This window comes from Lynx rufus, unplaced genomic scaffold, assembly GCF_022079265.1.
Source record: "Lynx rufus isolate CCGP_SWC_20201006 ecotype Redwood Valley unplaced genomic scaffold, mLynRuf1.p SCAF_2, whole genome shotgun sequence".
Lineage (NCBI taxonomy): Eukaryota > Metazoa > Chordata > Mammalia > Carnivora > Felidae > Lynx > Lynx rufus.
Genome location: NW_025814834.1, coordinates 150,652,847 through 150,674,525, shown reverse-complemented (window position 1 = coordinate 150,674,525; position 21,679 = coordinate 150,652,847). Strand labels below are relative to the sequence as shown.

Genomic DNA, 21,679 nt, shown 5'->3' with positions numbered 1-21,679 from the left:
AATGATAAGCAAAGACTGTGAAAATCCTAAGAAGGTACTATTAGTAAGGTGAGTAAGAAATGTATTTTGGCAAATTGAGATCTTTGGTGGTTCCAACCTCAACATTTCTCTCTGATGTCACCCCACATTAGAAGGGGACTCTGTGGGGTGCCTGGGTGGCTCAGTCAGTTGAGCATCTGACTTCGGCTCAGGTTGTGATCTCACGGGTTTGTGAGTTCGAGCCCAATGTCGAGCTCTGTGCTGACAGCTCGGAGCCTGGAGCCTGCTTCTGATTCTGTGTCTCCCTCTCTCTCTGCCCCTCTCCTGCTGGTGCTCTGTCTCTCCCTCTCAAAAATAAAATAAAATAATTAAAAAAAAAAAAAAAAAAAAAGAAGGGGACTCTGTAAGTGTCCCTAAGACCAACTGAGTGGGAAAGAGATTCTTTTCAGTACACTGGCAGTTTTCCTCTCAGTGATTGGCTTTATTCCATCCAGAAATAGCTTAATCTGAAAATTTACTGCTGAAGAATTGGAAAGGACTATTAGACCTCGAAAATTTCTAGCACAACTGCACTGAGACATTATTCCCAGGCTGAGACTCTACTCTCAAATAGAGCAATGTTCTCTGTTAGTCTTAAAACATAAAAAATGTGAACACACTCAAGATACCTCAAAAATGAAAAGAACAGAAAACACTGAAAATTACATGATCAACATGATTTTCTTTAGCTATCTAAAAGTATGCTTCTTTTATTCTAAAAGACTCTATTTACAAAGTATGCTTCCATTGCATTTCAAAAGACGCATATCAAATGTTAAGTCATTATAGCAATTCTATAAAAAGATTCATATCCTTTCAAATATTTTTTGTCATTATTAAAAAAAAATTAGAAGGCTGTAATCTCAGTCACTGACGCGAAAGAGCACGTGATCGTAAGGGAAGAAACATCTCACTAGAGTTTCCACAAGTTCCTCCTCCTTCTAACTGCAGCTCCGGCGGCAAAGGCGGGGCCCCAGGGTCCCCAGGTCTGGGAAGCGTAGTTGAAGAGAAGGTGGGATTGTCAGTTCTGCCCACTTCTAGAACAGGCAAATTCAAGGAAGACTCCGTAGAAAAAAAGGGGGCTGTGCTGGATTCTCCTTCTGGATGGTATATGACAGTGGATGCTCTCAGTTTTTCAGAGAAATTACTCTCATCTGAATTTGTTCTACAGAAGTTGTTTGTGGCGCCATCTGGAAAAGGCTCACAGCTGCTACATTTCAGTCCTACAATAAAATTATTCAGATGTAAATGAAAAAGTCACTAAAACAAAACAAAACAAAACAAACATACAAAAAAAACTCCAGCCCATACCCATCTTGTAAGTTTTGAAAGATTACAAGCTGGTTACCACACAACCAAAAATTTAAATAGCAGTTTATAAATTCTGTCATAATCCGTTTCATGTTTCATTTGCTTTTCCCAACAACCATGAAGTACACCATTATTTTTTATTTCCTAGATAAGGAAGTCATCTCAAAGAAGCTAAATGACATGCTGTAAATCACATGTAATTTGTGTACTCATATACTTAACTACTGAATGACCTGGAAAAAATTATGTAGCCCCTAAAATTTTTCATAAAGTAAGAAATAGCTTTCACAACTAATATTCTTTAGCATTCTGGCACAAACGCAGTAAGAAACGAACTGTAAACAGGGCATATGCTAAAATTCTATGAGTTAATACCAATTATAGATTCCTGAGTCATAGGGTGTTAGAAGTAGAAGGAATTTTAGAGGTCCCCTGGGATAGCTTCTCACTATCAGAGACGAGAAAATAGAGGCCTCAAAGAGTTAAGTCATGCCCAGCATTCTAGAACTACTTCATGGGAAAGTGAGAACTAGAACCCAGGTCTCTTCACATTAAATAATGTTCTGGTTCCCAACCTTAGAGTTTAAATGATAGTGGCTCTTCTGATCAAAGAATTTTACCATATCTAATGGGTATAGGTATCAATTAGCCTCAGGGTGAAAGAATGAACACAAACAAATTTTATCTGTTCGGCTTAGCAAATATTTAACCTGTCTATAGGCACAGAACATCCTGAGTTGACAAATTTTATGAAAAATCTGCAAAGTCTATAAAGTACATTTATATGTCATTTTTTTCCCCCACTAGCTTTTCAGCTTCACAATACATTCAGCATTTCTGTTCCATGCTATATAAACAATTTTCTTTTCTTTCTTTCTCTTTTTTAATGTTTATTTATTTTTGAGAGAGAGAGAGAGAGAAAGAGGCAGAGAGAGGCAGAGAGAGAGAGGGACAGAGGATCCAAAGCAGGCTCTGTGCCGACAGCAGTAAGTCCAATGCAGGGCTCGAACTCACAGACTATGAGATCATGACCTGAGCCGAAGTCAGACACTCAACTGCCTGAGCCACCCAGGCGCCCCTAAATGATCTTCTTAAATGTGCTCAGGAGGGAAGACTTCCAGTGTGTCCCAGTATGGACTTAACAGACTGTGAGTTTCTTAACAGCAGAGTCCTAAAATACTCATTTCTGTATCCCCAGTGCCTAGAACAGCTGGAGTAGAGCTATATCACATGCACATTTATCTCAAGTGCTCTGCAGAAAGGCAGAGAGAGAGAGAGAGAGAGAGAGAGAGAGAGAAGGGGAGAGAGAGAGAGAGACGGGGTTTGTGGGGACAGGAGGATTTAAATAGTGCGGGCAATTCTATGAAGTATTCCAATTGGTCAGGGTGTACTCTGGGGTGAGGGTGAGACGTGGGCGGTGAAGTTTGCTAAGCCGTTAATCAACCTCCATTCCCACACCCTTCCCGTCTTGCCAGACTGTGACTCTAGTATTTAAAATTACGGATAACTTCTATAACATGATTCTTATAAACATGCCGCCCACTTCATTCTGTGATCAGCAGGTGGAACAAGAACTATCAGAGTTGGACTTACTATAAAAATACTTTGTCTATATATTGTTCTTCGTGTGTGATGTGCATTTTCAGCGGTTATTTTTGAATAGATTGAACTGACATTCTGCTGACTTCAGAAACCAACTCCTGCGTATACCGGGATTTCATTACAGTTAGAACTCAGATTTCATTACACTCAGAACACTGAGTGATAGTCGTCCACTTTTCCAGTGAAATGACATGATAAAAGGTAAAAACAATGTAAATCAAATGTAATTCTGAAGCTGAAACTTTTTGAATAAAAACAAAATGATCATTTCTGGGTTTTTTGTTTTGTATTTTTCAAAAAAAAATTTTTTTTTTTAAATTTTAAGTAGGCTCCACACCCAATGTGGGGCTTGAACTCACATCTCTGAAATTAAGAGTCACGTGCTCTACTGACTAAGCCAGACTGGAACCTCTGTATTTTACTTTTAAAAGCACTGTCAGGGGCACCTGGGTAGCTCAGTTGGTTAAGCATCCGACTTCAGCTCAGGTCATGGTCTTACAGTTTATGAGTTCGAGCCCCGCACCGGGTGAGCTCAAGCCCTGCTCTGGGCCCTATGCTCTCTCTTCCTCTTTCTAACTGCACCTCATGGGATTCTCGCTTTCTCCCTCTCTCTCTGCCCCTCGCTCACTCACATTCTCTCTCTTTCAAAAGTAAATGAATAGCAAAAATAAATAAAATTTTAAAAATCAATAAACATTAAAAATAAATGAAAGCATTGTCACATTTAAATGAATTCTTGGCCACTTAAAATAGTTTACCTTTCAGATGTTCTAGTTTTATATTTCTAAGTTTCAGCACTTCATCTGTAATCTTCTGAATCAGGAAGTTCTGTGTTTTTTCTCGCCGAATAGATTCAACCAGCGTATCTAGTCCTTTGGGGTTTTCTTGTAAGTAGTCTAGTAATTTTCCAGCCCTTTTTCTACTTGATGTTCGGCAAGAAATTTCTTCAGTGTCTTCTCTACTGAGTATTTTTTTTGCACGTAGATGATCAAAATGTCTCTCAGCTATGATTTTCTCACACAGGTATACACGTAAATTTTCTAAAGCCTAAAAGATACAAACCATGCTTCAGTGTTTTTGTTTTTTTTTAAACACCAGAGGAAATCACATAGGTGACTGATTATTAGGTGACTATTATTAGAATCTTAACTAGTGGGAGAAAACGTACTGAAGTCAAGAAACTCAGGCCTACTAAGATCTATGTTATTAAGACAAACGGCCAAGCGGACAGAAGTAGGTCCTAGACTAAACATTGTTCAGTTTCTATGCTGCTTTAATCTCATCTTCACACCTACACACCGAGACCAGGCTATTATGAGGAGGGGGTGAATCTAGAGGGCCTGGGTCGTGGAAATAGGGAGGTCTGCTGCGCGCCTCCACCTTCAGGGGTACAGATGAGAGCAGAGGCTTCCATACATTTTAGTTACCATTTAACAAGGAATCCGAGATTAGTCAGGACCAAAGAGGAGAGCTTAGTGAGGTCTCATAATTTATAACTTTCTCATGTTTGTTAATTTTCCATTTTCCTAGAGTAAAACAAAATAACAATAACAATAATAATAACAATAATAATAACAACAGAAACCCTGCACTAAAAGGACTCATAATGTATCTATCTTTGGAGTCAGTTGGAAAGACTAACTCAGTGAGTCAGTTGGGAGAAGGAAAGCAGAAGGGGTGGGGAGGCAAACGCTAAAGAAATAGTGAATGTTGGAAGGAATTAAAGAAATGAAAAGGAAATCACAGAAAACAGACCTAGATCTGAGAAGTGCCTCAGGAAATTTAATTAGTAGAAAACTGATGTGGGTCCCAATAAATAGCATTACTAATTTGATTGCGCTGACTATACTCTAGCTCCTTCATTTACTAGATATGTGATCTTGGGTAAGTTAACTCCTCAGTGCCTCAGTTTCCTCATCAGAATATTATGAGAAATAAATATATGTAAAATACTTAGAAATGTGCCTGGTAAATAGTAAGTGGTCAATAAATGTTAGCGATGAAGACAGTGATGACTAAATGGACTCACAGGTATCATCATGAGCTAAAGGGAATGGAAGATCTTAGAAATACCCTACCTAGTACATGGTGGCAGGAAAGCAAGCTAGGTGAAGGGTTCCTATAGTTCTCAGGCCACTGAATTCCCACATTCATTTATGTATTCACACAACAAACATTTCGTATATCTAAATACGTACTATGCTATGTGCTGAGCATACAAAGATGAACAAGGCTTGGATCCTGCATGCAAAGGGCACATGGTCTAGTTGGGAGAATACATAACAAACTCAAGCCAGTAATTATAAAACAATGTGAAAAGACCCAGAATTAAAAAAAAAAAAAAAAAAAAAACACAAGTACTGGGAAAGCACAGAATAAGCAACTAACTGTACCTCTAGACCTGGGAAGTTTACAGAGGCTATACTTGTAGCATTAAGGTGCACAGAGGGAAACACTAACAAGACTAGGGTAGTTGGGATGAGGGGTACATGTGAGGGTGGTGAGAAATGAAGCTGGAAAGGAAAACAGGTCAGATTAGGGAAGAACTGTTATAACATGTTGAGGAAAATACATCTCCCTGTAGCCAAAAGAGTCATCAAAGGTTTATAAATCAGAAGCAATAAAAAAACTTCTGCAGAGGACTGGGGGTTGGGGGGAGCAAAAATTGGGAGACCCATAAGAAGACTGCTGCCATATTTTACATAAGCTATGTTGAGTGTATGAATTTAAGCTGTGGGGATGGAGACAATAGATTTAAAAGCTGAACTCCTCGAGGGGCACGTGGGTGGCTCAGTTGGTTAAGTGACCGACTCTTGATTTCGGCTCAGGTCTGAGCTTATGGTCCATGAGATAAAGCTGCACTATCACAGTTGTGCTGTCAGAGTGGAGCCTGCTTGGGATTCTCTTCCTCTCTCTCTGCCCCTCCCCCACTGGTGTCCGCACTGTCTCTCAAACAAACTTAAAAACAATAAATTAAAGGGGCCCCTGGGTGGCTCAGTTGGTTGAGTGTCCGACTTCAGCTCAGGTCATGATCTCGCAGGTTGTGAGTTCGAGCCCTGCGTCGGGCTCTGTGAGGACAGCTCAGAGCCTGGAGCCTGCTTTGGATTCCGTGTCTCCCTCTCTCTCTGCCCCTCCCCTGCTCATGCTCTGCCTCTGTCTCAAAAATAAATAAAAACATTTTAAAAAATTAAAAAAAAAAAAGCTGAACTTGAAAAACTCCATCTGCTGTCATTTTTACCACTTAGATGCTGATCATTCCCAAATTTGTATATGCAATCAAGACTTTCCAAAGGTACTTGGACATTCCAAAAGTACTTCATTTAAAAAAAAAAATTTTTTTTTAATGTTTATTTATTTTTGAGACAGAGGGAGACAGAGCACGAGTGGGGGACAGGCAGAGAGAGAGGGAGACACAGAATCTGAAACAGGCTCCAGGCTCTGAGCTGTCAGCACAGAGCCGGACGCGGGGCTCGAACTCACAGACCGCGAGATCATGACCTGAGCTGAAGTCGGATGCTTAACTGACTGAGCCACCCAGGCGCCCCTCCAAAGGTACTTCAAATTCAACAAGTCCCAAACCAAATTTATTACCTCTGCCTGTCCCTTTCCTCTGATATTCTTTTTTTGTTTTTTAAGTAGGCTCCACTCCCAGTGTGGACTGTAAAGCGGGGCTTGAACTCACAACCCTGAGATCAAGACCTGAGCTGAGATCAAGAGTCTCATGTTTAATCAAGTGAACCAGCCAGGTGCCCCTCCTCTGATATTCTTAACTAATTTGGGAGTACCACCACCCATCCAATCATACAATAAACCTACAACTCATCCTTGACTTCCTGTCTTTCACTCACTTGCCATATCTGATCACCCATCCACCAAGTCCTGCCAATTTACTCCTTATTTTTATTGAATCTGCCCCTTCACTTCATCTCAATTATAAGCATTGCCTTAGTTCAGGTCTTTATCATATGCTGCATGGACTATTAAGAATAGACACCTAGCTGTACTTCCTAGTTCTTTCCTCCCGCTCAAATGTCTCCTTCACACATCTATTAGATCTTCCAGTTTTTCAAGAAAAAAAGTACCATATGAATTTTACTAATATTGAAATACTGTCAGTGAATTTTGTAAAAATTTAAAGTAGTGTGTTCCACCAACTTAAAAGATGAAGTTCCTCAACTATGGCAGAACAGTGGAGAGGTCGAGTTTGGCTCTGGATCAGGCCAACTTCAGTTTGGATCTTAAATCTGCCATATACTCCTGTAAGAGCTGGGGTAAGTTATTTAACCCCTCTAAGCTTTGGGTTCCTTACTGAAAAAATAGTGATAAACACTTCCCTTGCAGGACCTTCAGAAGGACTAAGTGAATATGAAGGCTTGACACAGTTCCCAATACACAGTAAGTACTCAATAAATAATAGCTGTTTGATAATGGCAGACAGGGCAATTCATAGTATGGATCCTGCCTACCTCTCCAGCTTAATCTATCACCACCTCCATGTGTCCTGGTACATCATATTCTACCTAAAATTGCTGTTTATCACTCTACAGTTCATTGTGTTTTTACCTTTGTCTTGTTTTCTCCTCTCATACCCAAAGTCCGCATTTATCCTTTAAGATTGAGCACAGTGGGCATCTCCTTCGGGAAGCTTTGCTTAAACTCCCTAGATGGAGTTAGGCACCCCTCTCCTCTGTCCTTGTAGCATCCTGTGCATATATTTCACTTTTCTATATAGCAGGACTCCACAATTCATTTCCACTCTGTCTCACTACTCTTCTCAGCTACAGTAACCTCCTGTCAAATCTGATACTTGCCAGTCTTCATCTTACTTCTCAACAGGGTGGACACAGTTGACCACTCCCTCCTTAAAATACTCTTTTCTTGTTTTAGAGGAATACCACACTCTCCTGGCTTCATTCTCATCTCTGTGGCTGTAACCTTTCACTTTGTAAAACTCCCCTATGATCTCCCTTTTCCCTTCCAGCTCTCAACTTCCTAGGTGAACTCATTCAATCCCACATTTATAGTTCTAGCTCAGATCTCCTTTCTGATCTTCAGACTTGTAGGTCTAATAGCTGATTTGACATTTTCACTTACCAATCTAATTCCACTCTCTTTCTCAACTAAATCTATCACCAAGTGATTTCATTTCTACTTCAAAAATCCATCTGGAATTCCCTTGTTCCATCCATTTCCTCTGCTTTCACCCTGATCCAAATCACCCATTAGCTCTCAACTATATAAATTCTAAGAATCTCCGCACTGGTCTTCCTCTTCTCACTTCTGCTCTCCTCAGTTCATACAATATGCAAGGAGACTAAAAATATAATTCTTCAATAGGTCCCTACTATACTTGGGGAAAAAATCCTAACACTTTATTACCGTCTCTAAGACCCTTTATGATCTAGCTCTAGCCCACCTTTCTAACTTCACCTCAGGGCACCTGCTGCCTTCTGCCTTCTTCCAATTTCCCCAAGTCATCAAGGTCTTGCTTGCTTTAGGTCTTTTTGCAAATTCTATTCTGCCTAGAATAGAATTATTCCCCCAGTTCTGTCATATTCTTCAGCAGCCAATTTAAATCTAATCTTCCCTGACCATCCTATTGCAAGTAGATTCCCCCCTGCTATTGTCTCAACACCTGTCTCCTTCATAGTACTTAGCTTAATTTGTAATCATATATTTATTAGTTTTCAACCCTAACGACCTGTATGTTTGAAGCAGGCAAAAACCAGGTATGTTTTGTTCAACTCTGTATATCTTGCACTTATCAGAATGTCAACTAGTGTTATAGATGAATGTAAAATACATTGCACTTATCCTGTAATTGGAGATTATCGTTTTATGTCTGTCTCCCTCCTTCCAAGAAATCAAGCTTTTCAAACTGGGACTGTGTCTTAGTTTTTAATTTTTGAATTGTTAGAATCACCCATGCTTCACAGCAGCATGTAATCCATATTTATTAAACAGAACTAAATTCAACCAAAAAGATGAGGTAAAGAACTAGATGGGGGCAGGAGGTGGGGACGGAAGGAGCACAGTGAAAAAGTGGGATTTTCCAGGAGGATGGGTGGTGGTACACTATCCATCAAGACAGAGAATACAGCAGGGACAGCAAGCAGCTTTGGGGAAGGGATAATAAAAAGTTCAGTTTTTGAGTGTGCAGAAAAAAGAAGTGGATTTCCAGCAGATATTTGGAAATAAGCACCTAGAGCTGACAGATAAGGAAGTCCAAATATGTGTATGATAATTTTATTTTTTTAATTTTTAAATGTTTATTATCGAGACACGGAGAGAGAGAGAGAGAGAGAGACAGAGAGAGAGAGAGAGAGAGAGAGAGAGAGAATGAGAATCTGAAGCAGGCTCCAGGCTCTGAGCTGTCAGCATGGATCCCGACGTGGGGCTGGAACTCACAAACTATGAGATCATGACCTGAGCCAAAGTCGGATGTTTAACCAACTGAGCCATCCAGGCACCCCTGTGTATGATAATTTTAAAACCTTCTGAAGTCATCAACTGTTTTGAAAATAGCATGAAAAAAATTTCTAAGAAAAAAATATGCACATACTTTTTTTTAATAGACTTCCCAAAACCCATTCATGATTCCTCAAGGTTATGAATTTCTGATATAGCTATAAACTGAAATCATGGAGATGGATAGTATCAATGAACTGATAGGAAAAAAATGAATAAAGACCTGGGAGACACTCCTCATATCTGTGATTGTGTACAGGTTTTATATTTATGCCCACTCCTAACCTCTCACAACGCTTTTTTTTTTTTTTTAATCAGCTGTAAATTGGGGACGATAATTATTTCCCTCAGAGGCTGCTGTAAAGATTAAATGGAAACATTGCAAAGTGTGTGACAAAAAAACCTGGAACACTGAAGGCTTAATTCTTGACATTCCTGTTTTTACTGGCACAAATTTTATATAAAACAACATTCAGGTATTGTACAGTAGTTATCAGTGTCCCAGTCTTATCTCAAATAGAATGTAAAGCAGAGGCCTGTCCTTTTTTTTTTTTTTTTGTTTCCAGGCCCAAGAACAGTACTTTATCCATACAGTAAGTGCTCCATAAATATCTGAATGAGGAACCTAAGGCACAAATCCCAGTCATAGCCAGTTTCCTTCTACTGATGAGTCATACCAATTGTAATTGCGAGTTCAGTGTAATAAACCTTTCAAGGGAGGGAAAGGGGAAGAATTTAAGGTAGATTAACGTTTAAATAGCTGCTGTTTTGTCCAGTTCACAACGATGATTCTGTATACATACTGCAGTGTTAAACCAGAACTCATTTTCTGTTGAGTTTCTGTTTTGGCAGGTTTTGTTTTGTTTTTTTTAAGTTTCTGTTTTTAATCTGAAATTATGTAAAGTATTTTAGTGGTACTCCTATAGGTCTCACATGGCAAAACAATTAAAAGCAAAAGAGAACAAGAAATACCTTAACAAAGTCATTCTTTGCAAATAAGTATTAAGATGTGTGCAGTTCTGCAACATCCAAGCAAAAGAGACTAATTTAGGTACTGAGTATTTTCAGCATTTACCTGTATATTAATTTTCGACTACACCGCCCCCCCCTCAATTTAAATATGTGGGCGTTTGCCTACTAGGGGAATTCCAGGTTGTGCTTTCAGCTGTTGAGCTTCCCCCAACCCCCTTTATAAAAGAGTTTCACATATTTGCTTTGGGATCCTTTAACTGACTTTGCTCCAGGTTGAGCCAACGGCCTAAGGAGTCTGACTCAAGGATGAGCCTGGGCAGTCGATTCCCAACAACGCAGCTCCAAAGTACAGCGGGGGTAAAAAAAAAAAAAAAAAAACACACCAGAGGAAGAGTGAAGAGTGGGCAAACAGCTGACTGCGAAGAAACGCTCCACTGGACAAGGTTTCAGAAACCCAAGCCCTGCTTTTAGCGATTTAAAACGTAGATTAACAGGTCACGGGGGATCACTTCCACCAAGGCCCTCGGATGTAGGGCTCCCAGCAGTCCTGCGGTGTCTGGACCTTCCGCTTCTCTGACCCGCAGGCTCTTTTCCGACTCGGACTCCCACTCCGGGTTTCCGCTTTCCTTGCCCGCCGGGCCGCAGCCTGCCCCTGCCCCCCCTCGACCCCCGGCCCTCGGCGGCATCTGGACCAGGTTATGCTACTTACGTCCTTCTTCACTTCTGTCAAGTCCTCCTCGGTGAGGGACGGCGCGGTGGGCTCCATGGCGGAGACGAGAGTTAATGCTTCTTCCGGGTCCGGGAGCTGCCGCAGCACCGCCAGGCCAGGCTGGGGGCTTCGGCCTCCGGGCGAAGGGGGAGGAGGGAGACAGCCCCGGGCTAGAGGAAGAGGGCTGCCCCTTCGAAAACAGAGGGGCTCAGAGCTGAAACCCGTAGAGCTTCCGGCTCCGCCTCTAGGGCCCAGGGTGCTGTAGACTTTTACGTTTCAAAGCGCGCTTAGCGCCGGGTTCCTTCCTCTCCAGGAGACTCGCGCGCAGGTCCCTCCCCTCCGCGAGGCTGGGCCAGCCTTAGAGCCCGCCCCATCTCTGCGTCAGCCAATCGGTGCCCCTGGATCCTTTCAGGCGTGGCTCCGCCCACAGCCCCCGCGCTCTATTTGCAAGGAGAGGCCGGTTGGCCTCCCGGTAAGGACTCGTTTCCGTGGGTGGGGCCCGTTGCTCCTCCTGCCGCCCGCCCCCCCCCCCCCCTCGGCAGGCTGCTCACTGGTGGAGGCGGGCTCGACCTGTTTGTACCTCTGGGTTCCTCCCTTTTTCCCAGACCCTGCCCTACAATATCCGGTTGCTGTGTTTGCCCACTAAAGTAGTTAATTTATTTGGTCGCGTACAGATTCGCCCGCATACGCGTAACCAATACACACAGACGCAGCTTAACTACAATGTTAAAGAACTTTTTTGAAAGACAAAAAACACTCATAATCCTCCTCCCCCGCTTTAATACTTAATTTAACGTCTGCATACTTTTTGGTTACTGTTTTTTATAATCCTATTTCCTTATTTACTCATCTGTATAATAAAGACATGTCTACCTTACGCCTCTCACAGGGCTGCTGTGAGAATTAAATGATACTATATATGTGAAGTTCTTAGAGGTACTTGGCACACAGTATGAACTCTAAAATTTACTACTGTCTTGTATTACTCATTTATTGAGTTCTTAGTAACATGTTCTGGTCATCTTATCCTGGAAGAGTTATCTTATTTTTATGCAACAGACTGATAGCTATTCCCAGAATGGTATCTAACTACATATAGAGGTGTATACAAAACAACATGAGTAATGAATAATGTGGGTAAGCTGAAAACAGCCTGGGCCCGAGACGGTGGTTTGGACGACATGCTAAATAAGCTATAGTATTTGAAGTGGTGAGGGTAGATAGAAATGACAAGAGGACCAAAGGCAAACTTGGGAACTCCAACATTTTTTTTTCTTTTTTAAGTAAACTCTACACCCAGCATGAGGCTGAAACGCACAAACCAAGATCGAGAGTCCCATATTCCACCCACTGAGACAGCTAGTCAGGCATCTCTTGAAAACTCTAAGGGAAGGGAAACAAAAGAACCAGAAAAGAACAATGTTGCCAAACCCATATCAATGTAGTTTTGATCACATAACATTGCATCATAAGCTTTTAACAGGTTACATCATATGTCCTTTTCTATATTGTTACACAGTAGGGTACAATTTTATCTGATTGCTTAATCTTCCCACATCTTGGTATAACCCAATTTACTTAACCATTTGTGCTTTCATTTCACAAACATTTATTGAATGTCAACTATATGCCACATACTGTTCTAGGTCCTGGGGAAATAGCTATGAACAAAATAGATAAAAATTCTTTTTTTCCTGGAGTTTAATTCTAGCATACATGTATTTGGGGCAGGCCAGATAGGCACTTGAAAAATGATATGTAAAGTTATCTTATTATGTTAGAAGATGATAAATGCTAAGAGAAAATACAAAACAGAAAAGTCAGATGATAGTGTCTGGAATGGTAATATTAATTTTTTTTTATTCAAGTAAAATTAACATACAGTGTTATATTAGTTTCAGGTGTAGAATGTAATGATTCAACAATTCTATACATTACTCAGCACTCAGTGCTGGAGTAGTATCATTTAAAATACGGTGGTTAGTGAAGACCTCACTGAGAAGGGGAGATTTGAGTTATCACCTGAAGGAAGCAAAGGAACGAGTCATGTGGACATATGGAGAAAGAACATTATGAGTAGAGGAAACAGTCAATGAAAAGGATTCAGTGGGGCAGGGCAGGAGATGAGGTACTTGTGTGCTACTCTGAACGTGTACTCTGACTTTACTCTGAGTCATATGGGTGTATTGTGAGTCAAACGGGAAGCCACTGCAGGGTTCTGAGCAGAGGAGTGACATGATCCGATTTATGATTTGAAAAAGGAACACTTTCACTGTTGCTTTGAGGGGAAGGAATGAATATGGAAAGGGGGAGAGCAGTGAGGGCACAGTCCCTGAAATCCAGGCCCTGGAGGTGGTGGCTCAGGCCAGGGGTAGTAGCAGCGAGGGGGTTGGGAACCTTTGGAAGATAAGTGGGGACGCGATTTCATTTCCTTTTAAAAGGATTGCTCTGGCCGCTGAGAGTACACTGTAGGTGTAAGGGTGGAAGCAGAGACAGCCAGAGGCTACCACAGTGATCTAGGGGAAGATAAAGGTGGCACGACCAGAGTGGGAACAGTGGTGAGCACTCCCCCAAGGTTACTTTATTTCCAGTTTTTCATTGTTATTAACAATTTTGTCCCCAATGTTTTCATCTACCTATTCTCCATCCTTTTTTCTTATTTTTTAAATTAAAAAAACTATTATTTTATTGATTGATTGATTGATTGATTGTAGCGCAAGCAGGGGAGAGGGGCAGAGGGAAAGAGAGAGAGAGAATCTCACACAGGCTCCATGCTCAGCATGGAGCCCAATGTGGGCCTTGATCCCACGAACCTGGGATCATGACATGAGATGAAATCAAGAGTTAGATGCTCAACTGACTGAGCCACCCCAGGCCCACCCTCCAACCTCCTTCTATCCTCCATATGCAGTTCTTTCTTCAAAAGTTAAGTGTCTGCTATGTCAGAAACAGGAGTTATGGACAGAGGATTGGGGACTGAGTGGGAATGGATGAGGAGCTTGGGAATTTTTTAAAGCTCAAAGGTTAATATTTTGTTTTTGAGGCCATGCCTCAATGTTCCCAAGTGGAATAATCTGTGTCAAAGCAGCCACATCTGAATGTCATGTGCCTGATCACAGAGTTGGTTCATGGCAGGCCTTGCAGTCTCCAGTCTTGGCTTTCTTTCTAGTGCACAATACTTCCTTCATAGTCGTATGCATTTCCCCTTTTCTGCTAAACCACAGGTTCAGACTGTAATCAAGTTTGGGCCCCTTTCCAAGTAATAGCCCTGCCCATTCTCTACCTTGCAATCATTTTACCTCTTCCCCACCCCCCTCCATCCCCACCTTGAGTTCTGGGTGCACCATCCGTCTCCTACTGCGAAATACGAGGCATCTGAGAAATGTACCATGAAGGATACAGTTTAGGTGCTGCAGACGCAGGACAGCATGTCATAGTGGCTAAATATGAAGAGTTAGCCACTGACAGACTCAGGCTGGTGTATTAGTGTCCTAGGGCTAGGACTAGGGCTGCTGTCACAGATTGCCACAAAGTGGGTGACTTAAGACAACAGAAATTTATCTTTATTCATTTATTAAACATTATTTATTTGCTTATTTATTTTTGAGAGGGAGCACAACTGAGCAAGGGGCAGAGAGAGAGGGACAGAGAGAGAATCCCATGCAGGCTCCACACCGTCAGTGCAGACCCTGAAACCGGGCTCAAGCTCACCTGAAGTGGGGCTTGAACTCACGAATGGTGAGATCATGACCTGAACCGAAAGTCAAATGCTTAACCGACTGAACCACCCACCAAAACAACAGAAATTTCATCTCTCGCAGGTCTGGAGGCTAAAAGTCCAAAATTGGCAGGGCCGTGTTTCCCGTGAAGACTCCAGGGAAGACTGTTTCCTCGCCTCTTCTGAGTGCCTGGTGGTTGCCAGTAATCCCTGGCTTTGGCAACATGACTCTAATCTCTGCCTCCGTGTTTACATGGCCTTCTCTGTTTTCCTACTGTATCTTTGTTTCCAAATTTCCTTCTTCATCTTCCTTTTAATGTTTATTTATTTTTTGAGTGGGCGAGAAAGAGAGAGAGACTGCACACGCATGGGAGAGAGGCACAGAGGGAGGGTGACAGAGAATCCAAAACAGGTTCTGCACTGACAGCAGAGAGCTGATGCAGGGCTTGAACTCACAAACTATGAGATCATGACCTGAGCTGAAGTCAGACGCTTAATTGACTGAACCACTCAGGCACCCCCAAATTTCCTTCTTCCTATAATGACACTAATCATTGGATTTAGGCCCACCCTAACCTAGTATGACCTTATCTTAACTCGAATGCATCTGTGAAGACATTATTTTCAAATAAAGTCACATTCCAAAGTTCCAATGGACATGGATTTTGGGAAGACATCATTCAACTTAGTACAGTTGGATTCTAAATTTGTCAATTATCAGCTATCTGACCTGAGAACAATTAATAAGCATTCATTAACTAACTAACATCCCCATAACTATCATAGGGATGCAGAGGGAGGGAAGAGGAAACCATTTTTGACTGAGGTATATTTAAATTGGACAAGAGGACTTTAATAGATGGCACTTTAACTGCTATTTAATGATTTATTCCAACACTTTCTGCCAGATACCAGGTGCCAGGTTGAGCAATGAATTCTATTCCAAGTGATTGTGAATTACACATTTCCTCTAAATAGTTGGAGGAAAAAAGTGGCCAGTTCTGAGCCAGACACTTCTGGGTTTTAATGGCGAGACGATCTGTAGTGGAATTCAGACAGTTTAGCTCAGGAACTTTGTGAACTTTCCAAGCAGTCTGTCCCAGAAGTGGCTCCCAGTTTAGGAAAGAAAGACCAAGAGGGTGCAGGTAAGCATGGGCCTAAACAAATACTAGGAGGACATTCATAAGTACACCCTGAGACTAGGACATTGTTGGGGTTGATGAGGGAACCTGAAGGAAGGGATTAGTCCCTCTGCCTTGTGCTGAGGGGATTTGTTTGGGGAGGAAAAACAGGAATTTGGTATTAGAGGCTTACATGTTTATGGGACAAAGTACCTTAAATAGAGTTGAGGAGAGGCAATATCCTATGTACCAGCAGAGAGGTCTTGAGGGGTCGGTTAGATCTCCCAGGCATACAAATACCTAGGAAGAAATATTCGCTATCGATTTATTTTGCACCCACTCTGAACCAAGCACGTTACATCTGCTGTTGCAATTTAATACCTGTTAACAATCCTTTCAGGTAGGCTTTATTACCCTCACTTTACAGAGGAGAAATCTGAGGCTTAGAAAACATTATTTGCCCAAGGCACTCCTCTACCAAGTAGCAGAATCAGGATGCCAACTCAACATGTCTGATCACAAGGCCAGTGCTCTTAACTGCTAGCTGCAGACTGAGCTAACTGCTTTAGGATGCAGTGATTCAGAGGAGCTAGGATACTAGAACATTCCCTGGGGCAAGGCCAAAGATATAATGCATTTAGGTCTGTTCTCTGTGCCTGAGGCAGGAAAAAGAAAAGCTAAGAAATTTATGGTGGGATTGTCCAACTCCCTACATGTGAAAGAGAGCATCCCGAGATTGTCAGGAAAAGAGTCCTCCAGCTTTTGATAGATCCTGAACTGCTACCTTACAAGAACATCCTGCCAAGGTGAGGAGGCTAAGGAATGGGTCCACTGCTCAAGGCCTAGGGATATAAGTGATGGAGCATGACTCCAGAAGGTGGCATCAACACTATTGAGCAGAAGCTCAGGATTCTAGTAAGAAGACTTCTTAGTCTACAGTGAGTTTCTACAAATGGACCCTCCTCTGGTGAATGAAGAGATGATAACAAAACAGCTTCACATGAGTTCAGAGGTTCGTGGTTCTGTCAGATGGCACCTTGGGGTATATGTAAGGAATCTTGTAAATGAGAATGCCTGATCCTGCTGAAGATCCATGAGACACGAAGATCCATGGGTAACATTGAAGGGGCTTAAATACAAGTCGCAGAAGGAGAAAGAAGGTGGTACTTGCAAACTCCGGGTGGGGCTCCATTGCAGGCATAATTTGGGAAGGGTTAGTGAAGGCATAGCATATGAGTGCCCAGAGTGGAACGATACCCAGGGCTTCCCAGAGCATCATTTGAAAAAGAGGGATCCAGATCCAAACTGAACTTCTCTGGAGTGGACTGAGTTGAGAAATACTAAGTTTTCTTTCTGGGAAGGTATTCAAGCATACATACCCCAGATAACTTTTTCTATGAGGGAATTCACAAACTGGAAGGCAAGGTGGTTTGCCTAAGTGATTTTGACAGTGCTACCAACTCTAAGCCTCTGGGAGACCATGTTCCTACTGCCAGAGCCACTTGAACCTTGAGAATCTTTGCTAAACAGAGGTAGGGGACTGGCCTGCAGGATAGGAAGTTATTTTTTTCTTTATCTTTCCCCTAATTTTTATTTTATTTATTTATTTTTAATGTTTATTTATTTTTGAGAGAGAGAGAACAAGTGGGCGAGAGGGCAGAGAGAGAGGGAGACAGAGGATCTGAAGCAGGCTCTATGCTTTCAGTATGGAACCCAACGCAGGGCTCAAGCTCATGAACTGTGAGATCATGACCTGAGCTGAAGTTAGTTGCTTAACCGACTAAGCCACCCTCCCCTACTTTTGAAAATCCAGTTCTAGTGGGGTTTTTCCTTGGAAAGGACTGTCTGTGATAGCACACCACATCAGATCTACTATTTTTATTGATTAGTATTTAATCTATTGTTATTCAGCTAAAGTGTAGCTTCAATAAGGCCAGCATTTTATCTACTTTTTCAATGCTGCTTCTATAACAGTGCCTGGTAGATAGTAGGTGTTATTAAATGAACATGTCTCCCCAAAACTCATGTGTTGAAATCCTAGCCCTCAATGTGAGTGCTAGGAGGTGGGGTCTGTGGGTGGTGATTAGGTCATGAGGGGGGAGCCCCCAAGAATGGGATTAGTGCCTTTGTAAAAGAGACCCCACAGAGATCTCCCTTGCTCTTTCTGCCATGTAAAGATGTAGTGAGAAGTCAGCAGTCTGCTCTCGCCAGAACCGGACGTGTTGGCAGCCTGATCTCGGTCACACACCTTGTAGAACTGTGAGAAATAAATTTCTGTTGTTTATAAGCCACCCAGTCAGTAGTAATTTGTTATAGCGGCCTGAGTGGACTAAGACAGGAGGTGTTCAATAAATACATGTTGAATGACTGGCTAACGGCTCTTCAATCGTATAAACTTTCAGTTATGCAAGATGATTATGTTCTAGAGATCTGCTCTACAACCCTGTGCCTATAGTTAACAATACTGTATCATACACCTAAAATTTTGTTAGGAGGGTCGATGCCACGTTAAGTGTTCTTACCACCACAGAATAAATGAAAGCAAAATAAAATAATCATTCTTCTCTACGTCGGCAAACTTTTTCCATTATCCCCATCCAGTCCTGCAGAGTTCCCCTCAGCAGCCATTCTCATTTCGATGGCACACCAAGACATGGCTAAAGGAGAATTCCGTGTTCTGGAACTTCCTGACCTTAGCTCTAACCTACTTGCCTCAACCCATCCTTTGTCTGTCCTCCATTCTGACCTCCATCTTGTGGTCTCTGACTCACACCTCACTGTCTGATTTTCAGCCTTACTTCACTTGGCCTTGAGTCATCCCTTTACCACTTACTGTTCAAGTTCAGGCAAGTTTCCTAACTGCTATAGGCCCAAAGTTTCTCATCCACCCAGTAGAAAAGTTTAAATATGTAAAGAGAGGAGGAATAGAGGTGGAATGTTGGGAAATACTAACATATAAAGGATAAGAAAGAGCAACATCTTATCTCATAGATTGAATGCATGTAAAGTGCTTAGTTTCTTTTTTTTAAGCTCTATTTATTTATTTTGAGAGAGAGAAAGAGAGAGAGAATCCCAAACAGGCTCCACACTGTCAGTGCAGAGCCCAATGTGGGGTTCGAACCCACGGATCATGAGATCATGACCTGAGCTGCTATCAAGAGACTGACACTAGACCAACTGAGCCACCCAGGCGCCCCAAGTGCTTAGTTTCTGTATACCAAATGGGCAGTAAATATTAGCAATGATCACTTTTGTTATTGAGACATACTGTCATTATTAAGTCATCCTTCAGATCTGATGCTTGTCAGCATCTTCTTGATGATGACCTTGATTCCCCTCAGCCACAATACGGTTTCTCCCCCAACTATGCTGCCTTGAGGAAACTCAGCCCACAGGCTGCCTTTCTAGGTGCTGGTTCTCTCTCGGCAGCACCCATACCCTCTGGACCCACCTTCAGAGCAGACGCAAAACTTGATCCTGTGTTTCTGATTGGGCATTGCACACCTACTCAGCTCTCAGTCACGTCAAGCTGCTGGATGTGAGGAGTAACCTGCAGCTTCTCAGCGAATGGGCAATGAACCAGCTTCACATGCTTTAAACTGCTTGGTGCTAACTCTCAAAACCCCCAAACAACCACTTGTGATTATCTGGGTTGCTGTCAAGATTAGCTTAGCTCTGTCAACCATCCACAGTTTCTCAGAATTATTGCTGTTCTGAGATAATTCCTACAGCAGTGAAAAGTGTGTCGACCCTTTCTAAACAGAAAGAGCATTTCACTCTTGCTTTGGGAGAAAGAATTATTCCATTGTGCTTTTTGCAAGTACGATTCTATTGACCAATAAACCTGTGTCCCTCAGTGTATATTTTACCAAAGGATCTTTGGCAAGCATATTATCAATTTTGGAAGGCCTGATTCAGGAGAAAGGCAGTGACAGGATTTGTATTTTAGGGAACGATCCCTCAGGAAGCACTATGGGGGCCAGGATAGAGATGAGTAAGACTAGAGCTTGGGAGGAGAGCAGCTTGAAGGTTGAGGCCCCAAACTCACAAAGTGGCACCAGCGGTGGGAGAGGGGGTGTGGATTTGAGGGAATCAGCAGAACCGCCAGGTCCAGATGTAAGCAATACCCCAGCTCTGTTGTCCATAAGAAATCCAGTTACACTTGGCATCTCGTGATGCTTAGGAATTTACTAACTGTTTGGGGATACTTTAGGTGAAAATCACACATTGCCCCACAGCTTTCTGTCATCTTCCAGCCTCTGACTCATATTCTCCAGCCTCCAAAGCCTATGACCTCTCCTTGCTTGTTCAGAAAGGGTATTTTGGTGTCCAACTTCTAAAAACTATCAGTAACGGAGGCTTATGGTTTAATGATGTCTCCCCATACTACAGTGTGAGCTCCAGAAGGGCACAGGTCTTCGTCTTACTTTCTGATATATCTAAGGTGCTTATAACAGTGCTTGGTTTATAGTAAGTGATAAAAAATATCTGTTGAAATGGAATAAACAAAGAAAATGTTGTTCAATATGTTGAATGCTGCAGAAAAAATTCAAGTAGAACGAGAATCCCTGGTTAGGTATTGGGACAGGAGCTCATTTGTGACCTTAGAGAGAGTAATGGAATAGAGTGTATTGTGGAAGCCACAAAAATGTTACCATTGTCATTTTAAATTCATTTTTTTGGAAAAGATAGTGAAAGCACATAGTTTTAGGACGTAAGGATATAAAGACCCAAGTTTACACTAGTCTTCTGTAAGATATTTTGGTCATTTCTCATGTCTGGCTCACCAAAGTTAAAATGTATTGGCCTGTATTTGGTGAAGATGATGGCTTGAGAAAAAAATATGCCTGGAAATATGCCCAGAAAACAGCTAGTTCCATTCTGCCTAAGAGAATCGGAGATGGAGTACAAATAAGCAGGAAGGAATTTTCTGTTTTCATTAGGTAAATACAAAACAATAGGTTTTGTTAATATATGTGGACATTTTGGGGTCAGGTTTCTTCTAGGGATACTTCAGTGCTTTCTGACATAAAATTGCTCTCTCATCTTTGCTCCATACCCTGATAGGGCTGTTTTATGTGTCTAGTATTATTTGACATCATAAGTCATGCTCTGACTCCTAGAAGAATGCACCTCTTCTAGAAGGAAGCACCTCTTCTAGCAGAATTTATAACCAGTGCCAGAGTCTGTCTGCATCTCAATCTGTTTTTCTTTGTTACTTTCAGAGGCATGGATGGAGGAGTCTCTGAAGTCATCCTGATTGAGCCAGCAAATTGAGACTTAACTAACAAGGCACTCAGGTGTCCAGACTTTACCACCCATGCCTATAAAAATTTAAATTTCCTTTTAAATATAAAATTGTGGTAGCTGGGACACCCTTCTCTTGGTTTGGTGGCTAGAAACTGTCTTCTGGCCTCTCTGAGAGTCCCCAGCACCATCTTGTGTGAAAGCAAATGAGTCCCTTGTATTCTTCCATGCCAGCCTCCTTGTCACTTGGCTACATTGCTGCGGGTGACTTGCGTGAAATTGCCCCTCTGTTGGGCATAGCTATCCCCATGGGTACTGACACTGCTACCGCCACTTTGGCCTCAGGGGAGGGGACACTGTTCTGTCTTTTGCTCTTCAGGCTCAGGAACAGCAGACCCTTCCCCCCAGGTTGTCACAGCACAGAACACACCTTGCTATAACTTTTAGCAAGTATTTATTGCATGTAAAAATAACAGAAGGAGGGGCGCCTGGGTGGCTCCGTCGGTTAAACGT

General features: G+C 42.1%; 1 protein-coding gene across 1 annotated transcript; it reads right to left on the bottom strand.

Annotated features, from left to right (window-relative positions):
• Nucleotides 1–702: 702 nt before the first annotated feature.
• BCL10 (BCL10 immune signaling adaptor) lies at nucleotides 703–11,355 on the bottom strand. The gene is made up of 3 exons (XM_047084654.1): nucleotides 11,081–11,355; nucleotides 3,690–3,978; nucleotides 703–1,241 (listed from the first exon to the last, which is right to left on the bottom strand). Exons 1-3 carry the CDS (start codon nucleotides 11,135–11,137, stop codon nucleotides 886–888), a joined length of 702 nt encoding a protein of 233 aa, XP_046940610.1. The 5' UTR covers nucleotides 11,138–11,355; the 3' UTR covers nucleotides 703–885.
• Between the last annotated feature and the right edge of the window lie 10,324 nt (nucleotides 11,356–21,679).

What these genes read in the sequence shown, in the direction of transcription:
- BCL10 (XM_047084654.1), bottom strand. Translation starts at nt 11,137, where the DNA reads ATGGAGCCCACCGCGCCGTCCCTCACCGAGGAGGACTTGACAGAAGTG. An exon ending in TGACAGAAGTGAAGAAGGAC is followed by an intron (nt 3,979 to 11,080) that starts GTAAGTAGCATA and finishes TGTATCTTTTAG; the next exon opens with GCTTTAGAAAATTTACGTGT. An exon ending in AAAACTAGAACATCTGAAAG is followed by an intron (nt 1,242 to 3,689) that starts GTAAACTATTTT and finishes ATTTTATTGTAG; the next exon opens with GACTGAAATGTAGCAGCTGT.